The 12,128-nt window shown below is 43.9% G+C and overlaps 1 protein-coding gene across 4 annotated transcripts in view; it reads right to left on the bottom strand.

Annotated features, from left to right (window-relative positions):
* The window catches only part of TRIP4 (thyroid hormone receptor interactor 4), a 53,050-nt gene that overhangs the window by 32,372 nt on the left and 8,550 nt on the right, over positions 1-12,128 (bottom strand). For all 4 annotated transcript variants that reach the window (XM_004619622.2, XM_055126451.1, XM_055126453.1 and 1 more), the window contains exons 5-7: positions 9,453-9,531; positions 7,367-7,496; positions 3,231-3,446 (exon numbers count right to left, since the gene is read on the bottom strand). In XM_004619622.2, coding sequence (XP_004619679.2) covers positions 3,231-3,446; positions 7,367-7,496; positions 9,453-9,531 — 425 coding nt within the window. The remainder of the gene's footprint in view (positions 1-3,230; positions 3,447-7,366; positions 7,497-9,452; positions 9,532-12,128) is intronic.

Here is a 12,128-nt window from a genome sequence, read left to right as displayed (position 1 = left end):
CCAGGATTAGCCCCTGTGCATCGCTGGGTATGACCCAAAAAGAAGGAAAAAAAAAAAAAGATTGGAGCCAGAACAACAGTATAGTAGGTAGGGCGCTTGCCTTGCACACAGCAGGTCCGGGTTCAATTCCCAGCATGCCATATGGTCCCCCAAGTACCGCCAGGAGTAATTCCTTAGTGCACAGCCAGGAGTAACTCCTGAGCATTGCTGGGTTTGACCCAAAAGGTAAAAAAAGATAAAAGCCAAGATTATGGAGCCAGAGTGACAGTACAACAGGCAAGGCACTTGCTTTGCACACAGCTGGCTCATGTTCAATCTCTGGCACCGCATATGGTGAACCCCACCACGTGTGGATTCCTGAGCATAGCCAGGTCTGACCCAAAACCAAAAACTAAACAAAGTGCTAAGATTAGAAGATTTACTCAGAACATTCAATGATCACTCTGACCACTCAGAAGTGTTTCTCTCCTGACGATGTGTGTCTATCTTGGCTTCATGGCCCAGAGGTCTAGAACATAGCCCTAGAGGATGTTTAGAAGAGGGCCCTAGAGGCCCAGCACAGGCACACTTACTACCCCTTTCTCTGAGGTTCAAGAGCACCTGCTGTTAAGTCATCATATACATCCCATGTGATCTAGTACCCATGGTGCAAGCTTTGAGTGTTTCCTCTAAACTTAAAAAAAAAAAATGTCATTTTTAAGATTTTGGAACTAGGGGGGCTGGAGTGATAGCAGAGCGGGTAGGGCGTTTGCCTTGCACTCGGCCGACCCGGGTTCTATTCCCAGCTTCCCATATGGTCCCCTGAGCACGGCCAGGAGTAATTCCTGAGTGCAGAGCCAGGAGTAACCCCTGAGCATCGCTAGGTGTGACCCAAAAAGCAAAAAAAAAAAAAAAAAAGAGATTTTGGAACTAGGGGCTGGAGTGATAGTACAGCGGGTAGGGCATTTGCCTTGCACGCGGCCAACCTGGGTTCGATTACCAGCATCCCATATGGTCCCCTGAGCACTGCCAGGGATAATTCCTGAGTGCATTGCCAGGAGTAACCCCTGTGCAGAGCCAGGTGTGACCCAAAAAAGCAAAAATAAATAAATAAATAAATAATAAATAAAATAAAATAATTGTCATTATTTAAAAAAAAAAAGATTTTGGAACTAATCCTACTATTAAGACATCACTGGTCTTGCAGAACCATCTTATTCTATTCTACAGATCTCTTTGCTCCTGTACTAAATTGCCCTGCCAGAAGCTTAACAAATATTTGTAAATTACAAGGCACAACATTATGAAAAGCTTCCACTAATAGAAAAGGCTGAGTTAGACCCTGACCTTGGTACATGAAATAATTACCTGTTCAGAACTTCTTACATGCAAGGCAACTTGAAAGGTGTGGAGGACATGGTTCCTGCCTTTAAAAAAGCTTTGAAGCAAGTGGCAGGTTTAAAAAAAAGCTATAAAAATGATGGAAAATTAAAAAACACAAGAGGATATGTAATTATTCCTGAGAGACACATCCATCTAGCACTTATTACCCCATCATTCCATGTGGTGTACCTGTCGGTTACAAGTGCTGTACAAGTAGCTACCTGAAAGAGTAAGTTTGCTGGCTGACTGATGTGGTGGTGGTGTAAAAGGAAAAAAAAATGAAAGAGAAAGTTTGGAGGAGGAATTTTTGAAACCAAGAAAAAAGCATGAAGCTAAAAACAAATAAAAAACCACAAATATGAAGGAAGGGATGAGTCTAAAATAGAATCATGGAATCTGAAGAAGGGAAATACGTTTTAGACACAGGACAGCGATTGGGGTCTGTGGAGAGAGTACAGTGGGTAAGACTTGAATGCAGCCCATTTAAATATGATATGGGCACCCGACAGGGTCCCGAGCCATACCAGGAGCCCAGAATCAGATGTAAGCCCTGAGCACAGCTGGGTGTGGGTCCCAGGCAAAACAAAACACTGGTGTAGTGAAAAACGATATATCCAGTTTCTCTTGACCACTGAGAAGTGGTGGGCAGCAGGGAGGGGCCAACACACTGCTGATGTGGCTCAGGTAATAGTGCAGGCCCGACAGTTCTTAGGAGCTTCCAGGCTTGGACACAGGTGCTGTGGTGTCAAACTCAAGGTCTCAAATGGGCCAGGCATGTGCACTACCACTGAAGTTCTCTTTCTGCCCCAAATCAGTGAATTTTGGGGCCAGAGCAATAGTACAGTGGGTAGGGCATTTGCCTTGCAGGCAGAAGACCCGAATTCCATCTCTGCATGTCATATGGTCCCCCAAGCCCCACCAGTAAAGGTTTCGGAGTGCAGAGCCAAGAATTAACCCCCGAGCATTGCCTGGTGTTACCCAAAAAGAAAAAATAAAAAAGCCCAAATCACTGAATTTTTAAGAATATAGTAATTTACTGGAAAATAAGTCAGTAAATGAGCAAATAAATGAGTAAAAATCATTAATACATTAGTCAAAGAGACTGTACATGATGGCCACTCAATACCCCTATTGCAAACCACGACACCCAAAAGGAGAGAGAGAGAACAAATTGGAAGGCTCTGCCACAGAGGCGGAGTGGGGTGGGGGGGATGGGATGGGGGGCAGGAGGGATACTGGGTTCATAAGTGGTGGAGAATGGACAATGGTGGAGGGATGGGCTCTCAAACATTGCATGAGGGTAAAACAAGCACGAAAATGTATGAATCTGTAACTGTACCCTCACTGTGACTCACTAATTAAAAAATCAATAAATTATATATATAAAAAATACATTAGTCAAATATATTTTATATGCCAGAATGTCAGGTGAGTTTAAAAATTTTTCCAGAGGGGAGCACTGGAGGGATAATACACTGGGTAGGGTGCTTACCCAGCATGTGGCTGGAGGTGATATAACATCACTTTCACTATTTGTGACACATGTACTACTCTAATGCAGATGGCTGATTAGGGGAGAGATCTTGGGGCATATGGGAAATTTTAGTACCTTTACTTCCATTTCGCTAGGAACCTAAAGCTCCTTTCAAAAAGTCTGATCTAGGAGCTGGAGTGATAGCACAGTGGGCCATACCCACTGGTGCTCAGGGTTTACTCCTGGTGGTCTTCCAGGGACATGTGTGGTGTCAGGGATTGAACCAGTGCGAGAGGCAAGTGTCTTTCACAGTGTCTGATCTCCCAACCTCCTGGGCAATTCTTCACTATCAATCTGTCCCGTCTGCAGACCCTGTCTAGTGATGCCCACTTACTTGCTGTGATACTCTGCTAGTGGATTCTCACTTTCCACTATCTTCCTGCCTGCAAAGTCAATGGTGATCTTCTTAGAGAGCCTCGAGGCATGTCGAAATTCTCTCAGTTCCTCCTCTCGTTTCTGTAGGGTTTCTCGCTCAATTTTTGACAACCATTGATTGGAATCACTGGCAAAGTAATCTGATTCATCATCGATAACTTGGGTTCTTCGAATGCTAAGGAACAAAGAAAAGGTAAGAAGTCAACCTGCTGACAGACACTTCACTTCTGAGAAACTGTTGCAAGGTAGCTCACTCCTATGCTATTCTTTCAGGTTATTTCAAACATAAGTGCCCAAGAATGGTCTCAAACCAGGTCATCTACATAACTTCCCAGCACATGCCCAGTGTAGGGCCAGTTTAGCAACCATGCTAATCTTTCTCCGAGCAAGGAAGACACACAGTAACCCTTGTCCACGCTCTCTCCTATAGGCCCAGCACTTCCTTATGGCCTGGTTCTACGGCACTGAACTTCAGGTCTTTGCCACTTACTCATCGTGGTCTTCCCACAATAGATCCCTAGCATCTATTATTGCTAGGCCTATAGGCAATTTTTACCCTTAGAAATGGGAATTCTAACACGGAGTATTTGTAGATTACTCTATGGACATCCTATTGTTCCATTATTGTCTATTTCCATAGCCCCAACCACCAGTCAATCCCACAAATTTATCTCCCTCACTAATGCATAGGGACCAAGCTCCAGAGAATCAGGCCTACTTCATTTTTTGGGCCACCCAGGGCTGTGCTCAAGGATCACTCCTAGCAGGATTCGTGGGACCGTATGTGAAGCCAAAGATTAAATCCAGGTTGGCCGTGTGTAAGGCAAGCTCCCTACCCGTTGTACTCTTCGAATTCAGGTTTGCTTCTAAGATCATACCCAAACACACATCACAGGAAATCTACACATACCCAGATGAGTATGTAGAGCCCAATGAAGTTAGGTGATGCCAAAGTCACAAATCCAGTTAAGAATAATTATAAACTCATGACGCACATAGGCAAGGGCAATTAGTTAAAATCAAATTCACACACTAATTTTAATTTTCTGGTCTTAGCTGGAATTGTAGAAGCTTTAGGTAGTTTCAGAGTGGGAAGAGAACTTCTGAGAAAACTGGTCCCATACACAAACATACTTAATGAAACTGGTACCCTCAAACACACCAGCAAAGGGCACAAAAAATAGCAGAGGCCCTTTCCAGTTTTTATTTGATAAGAAATGTACTTCAGGGGCTGAAGAGATAGTACAGCAGGTGTTTGCCAACCAGGTTTGATCCCCAGCATGCCATAAGGTCCCGAGCACTGCCAGGAGTGAATCCTGGGGGCTGGAGTGATAGCACAGGGGTAGGGCGTTTCCCTTGTACGTGGCCGACCCGGGTTCGAATCCCAGCATCCCATATGGTCCCCTGAGCACCGCCAGGGGTAATTCCTGAGTACATGAGCCAGGAATGACCTCTATGCATTGCTGGGTGTGACCCAAAAAGCAAAAAAAAAAAGAGTGAATCCTGAATGCAGAGCCAGGAACAGCCTCTGTTTACTGCCAGGTGTGGCTCAAAATCCAAAACAGAGAATGAAAGAAAAAATTGTATTTAGGCTCTAATTCTATTTCTAATGATAAGTTTTACTGAACAGAGATAAAACTGATATTAATAATGAGTTACAGGGGCTGGAGTGATAGCACAGCGGGTAGGGCCTTTGCCTTGCATGCGGCCGACCTGGGTTCGATTCCCAGCATCCCATAGGGTCCCCTGAGCACCGCCAGGGGTAATTCCTGAGTGCAGAGCCTGGAGTAACCCCTGTGCATCTCCGGGTGTGACCCAAAAAGAAAAAAAAAATAATGAGTTACAGATCTTAAGCTGGGCTCACCCAAGAAATAGCTCAATAGATTATATCTCATGTATTCATAGCAGATGGTCTGGGAGTGCTAAGTGTGTCTTACAAAAGGATTATGGTGCCAGGAATCAATTCCAAAATGAGCTAGTACAGTAAGTAAGAAATTTGGAGTTGACTGAAGATCCTTGCATGGCCATCTGAAGAACTGAGGTATATTCCTAAACAACACTTTTACCTCTAACAGATGATCCACACATCATTTTCCATCAAAAGGAAAGAAGGCAGGTATGGTCAGAGAGAGAGAGAGAGAGAATAAAGTAGGTAAGGAGTTTCCCCTGCATGTGGTTGACCCTGATTTGATTCCCAGGTCTCCTTAGCTCACCAGGAGCAATTCCTGAGCACAGAACCTGGGGTAATCACTGACTCATGCCAGGTGTGACTCAAAAACAAAAACAGTAAAAAAACCCAGGGGCTGGAGCAAGGCGTAAGGGCGTTTGCCTTGCACACGGCCAACCTGGGTTCGATTCCCAGCATCCCATAAGGTCCCCTGAGCACCGCCAGGAGTAATTCCTGAGTGCATGAGCCAGGAGTAATCCCTGAGCATCACCAAGTGTGACCCAAAAAGCAAAAAATAAATAAATAAACCCAATGACATGATGTGCTCTGGGGTCACAAGTGGTGATGTTCAGGGGACAATCTCTGGGTGCCAGATTGGAGCCAGAGTTGGCTAGAAGCCCCATACTATCTCTCCAGAGTCAAAGGCAATTTCATCCAGTCTTCCGAGCTCAGAACATGTTTTCACATACCAGACACTGAAATGTCAGACCCTAAAAGATGCTGACTAAAAAGAATGGGCTAAAAGTGAGCAGAAAATTCTGTCCACTCAAACTGACTTTTATTTACCAAAGACAAACAAGAGGTGAAAGCTGAGGAGATGGCTCAAGGGGCTGGAGCACATGCTTTGCGTGTTGTAGCTGGGTTCAATATTTGGTCCCTGGGGCTGGAGCGATAGTACAGTGGGTAGGGCGTTTGCCTTGCATGTGGCCGACCCGGGTTAAATCCCCGACATCCCATATAGTCCCCCAGCACCGCCAGGAGTAATTCCTGAGTGCAGAGTCAGGAGTAACCCCTAAGCATCCCTGGGTGTAACCCAAAGAGCAAAAAAAAGCAAAAAACAACAACAAAAAAAACCAAAAAAAATCCAATATTTGGTTCCCAGAAGTAGCACTGAGTACAGTAGCACTGAACAGTCTGGAGTAAGTAGCCCTGGGAGCACCAGTAAAAAAGTAATACACACACACACACACATACATATATATATATAACATATATACATCATCACTGTAATATATATATATATATATATTACAGGATAGGATACTCTTGGTGGGAGCCAATTTTATTCAAACATGAATTCAAGAAACCACAGACAGAGAATACCAGGTTTAAGGGGCTTGCCTTGCATGTGGTCAGCCCTTGTTCTATCCCGGGCAGCACATAGTCCCCACTGCCTCTTCCTCTTCCAGCACAAAGCTGGAAGTAGACCCCAGGCACCATCAGATGTGAGCCCAAATTTAAAAGAAACACACACACACACACACACACACACACACACACAAATAAAATTACGTGAATTCAAAAAGGAGATGCAGGATGTGAGGGCAATCTGGCTACGACATCTGTAACCCCACTGACCTCCAGAATGGATCTGGCTGACCTGGCTGGCCAGGCAGGTGTCCTCTCCCTCATCGCTGCATGTGCATTCCTTCCAAAGCTGCACAATGGTGGAAGAGGACAGCCTTGCCTAGATAGCCACAGACTGTTCTTGGGTCGAGGGCATACAAGCGGCTGCGCTCCCCTGCTCACACCTCCAAATAAGCTACAAAAGGAGATGTAAGCCTTGTGCATAAAACACTGAGTTGCTTTATTACTGTGAACTTTTTACACTGCATGCCAAGAAGATATCAATTTCCTAAATAACGCTTTAGCAGCTATTAATAAAAGAATTATTCTGTTTCTTACATTTTAAAATTTTTAGGGGGACCAATCACCTCATAGGGTGCTGGGGGCCACTGGGTGATAACCAAAGATATTCTGAAACTCTGGGACCTCACTTATCAGTGGCAGGGGACAGGTAATGCCAGGGCTGGACTCAGGGTCTGACTTAGTCCTTTTTGCAGTGCCAGGGACTGACCCAAGTGAAGCATGTACTTTACAAATGAGCTACATCTGGGCCCAGTATTTGTTATTACAAACACACATACCTAGTTCTGTCAAACTCTAACAGCTTGTCTTTATGCTTGATGGCCTTTTCCAGACCACACTTAATTTTGAGTTCCTGATGAGGAAGAAGGTCCTTCGTAGAGAGATCAGTCTTTCCAGAATTTTCTGTCCCTGAAATTCAATAAGCAAATAAAATGGTGTTAGCCTCTAATAAAATCAGTTGTGTCACTGTGTTGCAAATAATAAAATATGAGATCTAGCTCTGCCCCGGCTTCCCCTAGTTTTTATTTCAATGAAAGTACTGGGACAGAGTGAGAGCACAGCAGGTAGGGCATTGCCTTCTATGTGTCTGACTTGGGTTCAATTCCCAGTATCCCATATGGTCCCCATGCATCGCCAGGAGTAATTCCTGAGTGCAGAGCCAGGAGTAACCTGTGCATCACCAGGCGTGACCCAAAAAGCAAAAAAACAAAAGAAAACAAGTATTCAGACCAGGTTTTCCCTGTAAAACGTCGAACAACACTTGGCACATAACAGATTTTCAACCAAAATCAAGCTCTGTTTCTCCACTGATAGCTATCTGGATCACTAATGGCACCAGGGCATTCATCAACATAAGAAAGCTTTCTAAAAAGTACAGTAGAAGTGAATCTGCACTTGTATGTTTATTGCAGCTCTATTTACAATAGCTAGAATCTGGAAAAAACCCAAGTGCCCCAGAACAAATGACTAGTTAAAGAAACTTTGATATATCTATACAATGGAATACTATGCAGCTGTTAGAAAAAAAATGAAGCCATGAAATCTGCGTACAAGTGGATCAACATGGAGAGTACCATGTTAAGTAAAATGAGTCAAAAAGACATAAAAGGACTGCACTCATTTGTGAAATATAAAGAAACATAATAGGAGACTAACACCTCAGGACACTTAAGGTCAGGAGGACTGCCGCACGGCTTGATAGCCGATCTCATGTGCTAAGGGAAAAGGTAGCTGGGATGGAGAGAGGAGCACTAAATAAATGATGATTGGAGGGATCGCTTGGGATAGTAGATGCACGTTGAAAGTAAACTATAGACCAAACATGATGGCTGCTTTTTACCTGTATTGCAAACCATAATAGCCAAAAGGACAAAGAGTAAGAGGGATTGTTACTGACAAAGGCAGGTGGAAAGGGATGGGGGTGGGGGGATACTGGGAACATTGGGGGTGGGGAAGGGGCAATAGTGGAGGGGTGGGTACTGGAACATTCTTTGACTGAAACGCAATCATGAAAGTCTGTAAGTCTGTATCTCACGATAATTCATTAAAATAAAAAAAGTTTTAAAAATGAAATTAAAAAATTAAATGAAAAATAAAAAAAAGAAAGCTTTCTAAGTATGTGGTTGCTAATGACCATCACAGATAAGTCTGTGATGATAATCAAGAGAAGGGGGAGAAGGGATGCTTTGTTTTGGGGTTTGTTTTTCTGGGCCACATCCAACTGTGCTCAGGGCTCACTCTTGGCTGGCTTGAGAGACTGAACCGGAATTCCATCCCTCGATCCTGAGTCAGCTATGAACAAGGCAAGTGCTGTACTACTGCTCTGGCCCCTGGATGTTTTATTTTGGCTTTTGGGTCCCACCTGATGGTGTTCCCGAGCTTTTCCCGATTCTGTGGTTGGGGATTCAACTGGCTAATATATGTGGTGCCAAAGATCAAGTAGGTTCCACAGTATACCTGACTCCTATATTATCTCTGAGACCCCTATACATACTTTTATGACTGGAGATGTAGCTCAGTGATAAAGCACTTGTCTTGCACGTGTGAAGGTCTGGCTTTGATACTGCACACAGCAAAATTAAAGAAAACAAAGCTGGAGTGATAATATAGCAGGCAGGGCGGACTCAGGTCTGATCCCTGACATCCCATATGGTCTCCTGATCTCCACCAGGAGTGATCCCTGAGCACAGAGCCAAGAGTAAGACCTAAGCATTGCCAGATGTGGGACCCAAAAAACAAAACAGTAACTTTTAATATAAATAAATGTTCTGAAGAGCAGTGACTACACTGCACATCAGGGAGAGAGCCAAACACAGGCTGCCTAGAGGCTGTCACCAGACTGTGTGATCAGAGGCTGCCACCTACCTGCCATGAGCTTCTTGAGGAGCTTCTGGCTTTTGTTGGAGTCACGCTGTAAAATATCCTGTTCCTCACGAGTACACACCTAGAAAGTGAGAGCAGGAAGAAACAACAGATCCAGTGTTAGCCTGGACAAAGTGCAGCTCTTCGCTGTGTTTCATCCTGGGAATCACAAAATAATAACCCTAATAAACATGGAAAAATAAACCTTTACTCTCAGGGCTGGAGCAATAGTACAGCAGGTAGGGCACTGCCTTGTATGTGGCAGACCTGGATTTGATCCCCAGCATCCTACATAGTCTCCTAAACACCACCAGGAGTAATTTCATTTTTCTTTTCTTTTTTTTTTTTTACTTTTTATTGAATCACTGTGATAGACCCTTACAAAGCTGTTCATGATTAGATTTCAGTCATACAGTATTCCAACACCCATCCCTCTACCAATGACAATGCCCAGCACCAGTGTCCCCAGGCTCCCTCCCCTCGCCCCCCACCCCCTGCCTGCCTCTGAGGTAGGCACTTTTCTTCTCTCTCTCCTTTTGAGCATTGTAATTTGCAATACTGATACTGAAAGGATCAAGAATATCCTTTTACCTACTTTTAACACTCAGATCTTGTCCAGTGTGATCATTCCCTGCTATTACTCTCATACTGGTCTCTTCTCTATCTTACCTATCTCAGCCCCTCACACATAGTTAGTTCCAGCCAATGACCAGTCCTCCTAGCTTCTGTTTTCCCTGGCCATAGATATTAATCTTCTACTATATATATTTTTATATATCACAAATGAATGCAGTCATTCTGTATCTGTCCCTCAAGTGTAATTCCTGAGTGCAGAGGCAGGAGTAAACCCTGAGCACCACTGAGGGTGTTTCCAAAGTCAATCCCCCTCTACCTCCCCTCCTTCGCTGCCAAAAAAAAAAAAAAAAAAGCTCCTTCTATTTTTTTGTTTTGTTTTGGGGCAAAAACACAAAAAACAAACACTCTAGTAATGCTCAGAAACTACTCCTAGCAAGGAACCATATGTGGTGCAGAGGATCTTCCCACTGTACTCTCGCTCCTGCTCCAAGTCTTCTACTTCTAATCATGAAATTCAAATTTTTTTTTTTTTGGTTTTGTGTCACACCTGGCAGTGCTTAGGGCTTATGCCTGGCTTTGTGTTCAAGGTATACACCCTACTTGCTTACTAGCTAGTAAGGTGTATAGTAAGAGAGCTCTCTTACTATCACCCCATATAATTACTATCTCAGCAGCACAAATCTTACATAGAGAATATAATCAGGGATCTTATTAAAAAGAAAGAGGGCCAGAGCAATAGTACAGTAGGTAGGGCATTTGCCTTGCACACGGCCAACCCAAGTTCAATCCCTGGCATCCCATATGGTCCCCCAAGCACCACCAGGAGTAACTCCTAAGCACTGAGCCAGGAGTAATCCCTGAGCATCGCTAGGTGTGACCCAAAATGCAAAAAAATAAATAAATAAAAGGGACTGCACTGTAGCACTGTCGTCCCATTGCTTATTGATTTGAGACTTGCTGTTACTGTTTTTGGCATATCGAATATGCCACAGGTAGCTTGCCAGGCTCTGCCGTGCGGGGAGGAATCTAACCCAGATCAGCTGCGCGCAAGGCCCTACCCGCTGTGCTGTCGCTCCAGTCCAAGAAGGAAAAAGGAACAGAAGAAGCAAATTACAATACTATTTAGTAAATACCAGTTTTATACTATAGTTTCTTTGCTTCAATTATCAATATGTCAAACAAGGAAAACGTTCTGTTTATATGAAAATTGTTAAAATGGAGGTGATAAAGAGGTTTCTTAAAAACAATTTTATTTTGAGCTTATAACACTGCAAGATTTCACAGTCAATCTGCTTTACTCAACAGTTTTTTTGAGCTTAACGAATCAAGGGAACAAGCAGTAAACACTGCAGCACTAAGCAGTTATTTCAAGAAGCGCACACAAGATCCTGCCAGTACTTATAAAATGTTCCTTCTAGAGAAACCCCCACTTATGAAGAAATTTACCGTCATTTGTCTTGTTGTTTTCTTGTCTTTGCTTTTGAGCTGCAACTGGCAGTGCTCAGCCACACTTCCTCCTGGCTCTGTGCTCAAGATCACTCCTAGTAGTGATCAGGGACCATATGCTATGCCAGGGATCAAACCTCACATGTGCTTATCACCAAGAACATCCTGGCCCTAATTTGTCATTTTATGAACATTTTTGATGACACAAAACATCTCTTTTTGTTTTGGAGCCACACCTAGCACAGGGCTGGCTTTTTGGGTCTGTGTTCAGGGTTCTCCTGATGGTGCTCAGGGGAACACAAAAGGTGCTGAGGATTGAACCCAAGTTGGGTGCAAGGCATACGCCCTGCCCACCATACTATCCAGCCCCCCAACACAACATGTCTCGGGTCATCTTCAATTATTTTCTCTGAGAATACTAAGTGTATGTATATAAAGAAACATATTACAAACATATCTATTACAAAGATATTCACTAAATGTATATTTCCCACCAAAGAAGGAAAAACGAAACCATATAGAAGGACTGCCTTCAGGGACACCGATGCCCCTGCAGCCCATCAGCAGAGCAAGCCTTCTAGACCATTCATTACGGTGTCTACAGACACTTCTGTAACACCGCTGGGGGCGTTCTCATAGACACCACAGGGCTCTAAG

Source organism: Sorex araneus, chromosome 2 (genome assembly GCF_027595985.1).
Source record: "Sorex araneus isolate mSorAra2 chromosome 2, mSorAra2.pri, whole genome shotgun sequence".
NCBI classification, from domain to species: Eukaryota; Metazoa; Chordata; class Mammalia; order Eulipotyphla; family Soricidae; genus Sorex; species Sorex araneus.
This window is presented reverse-complemented; position numbering and strand designations above follow the sequence as displayed.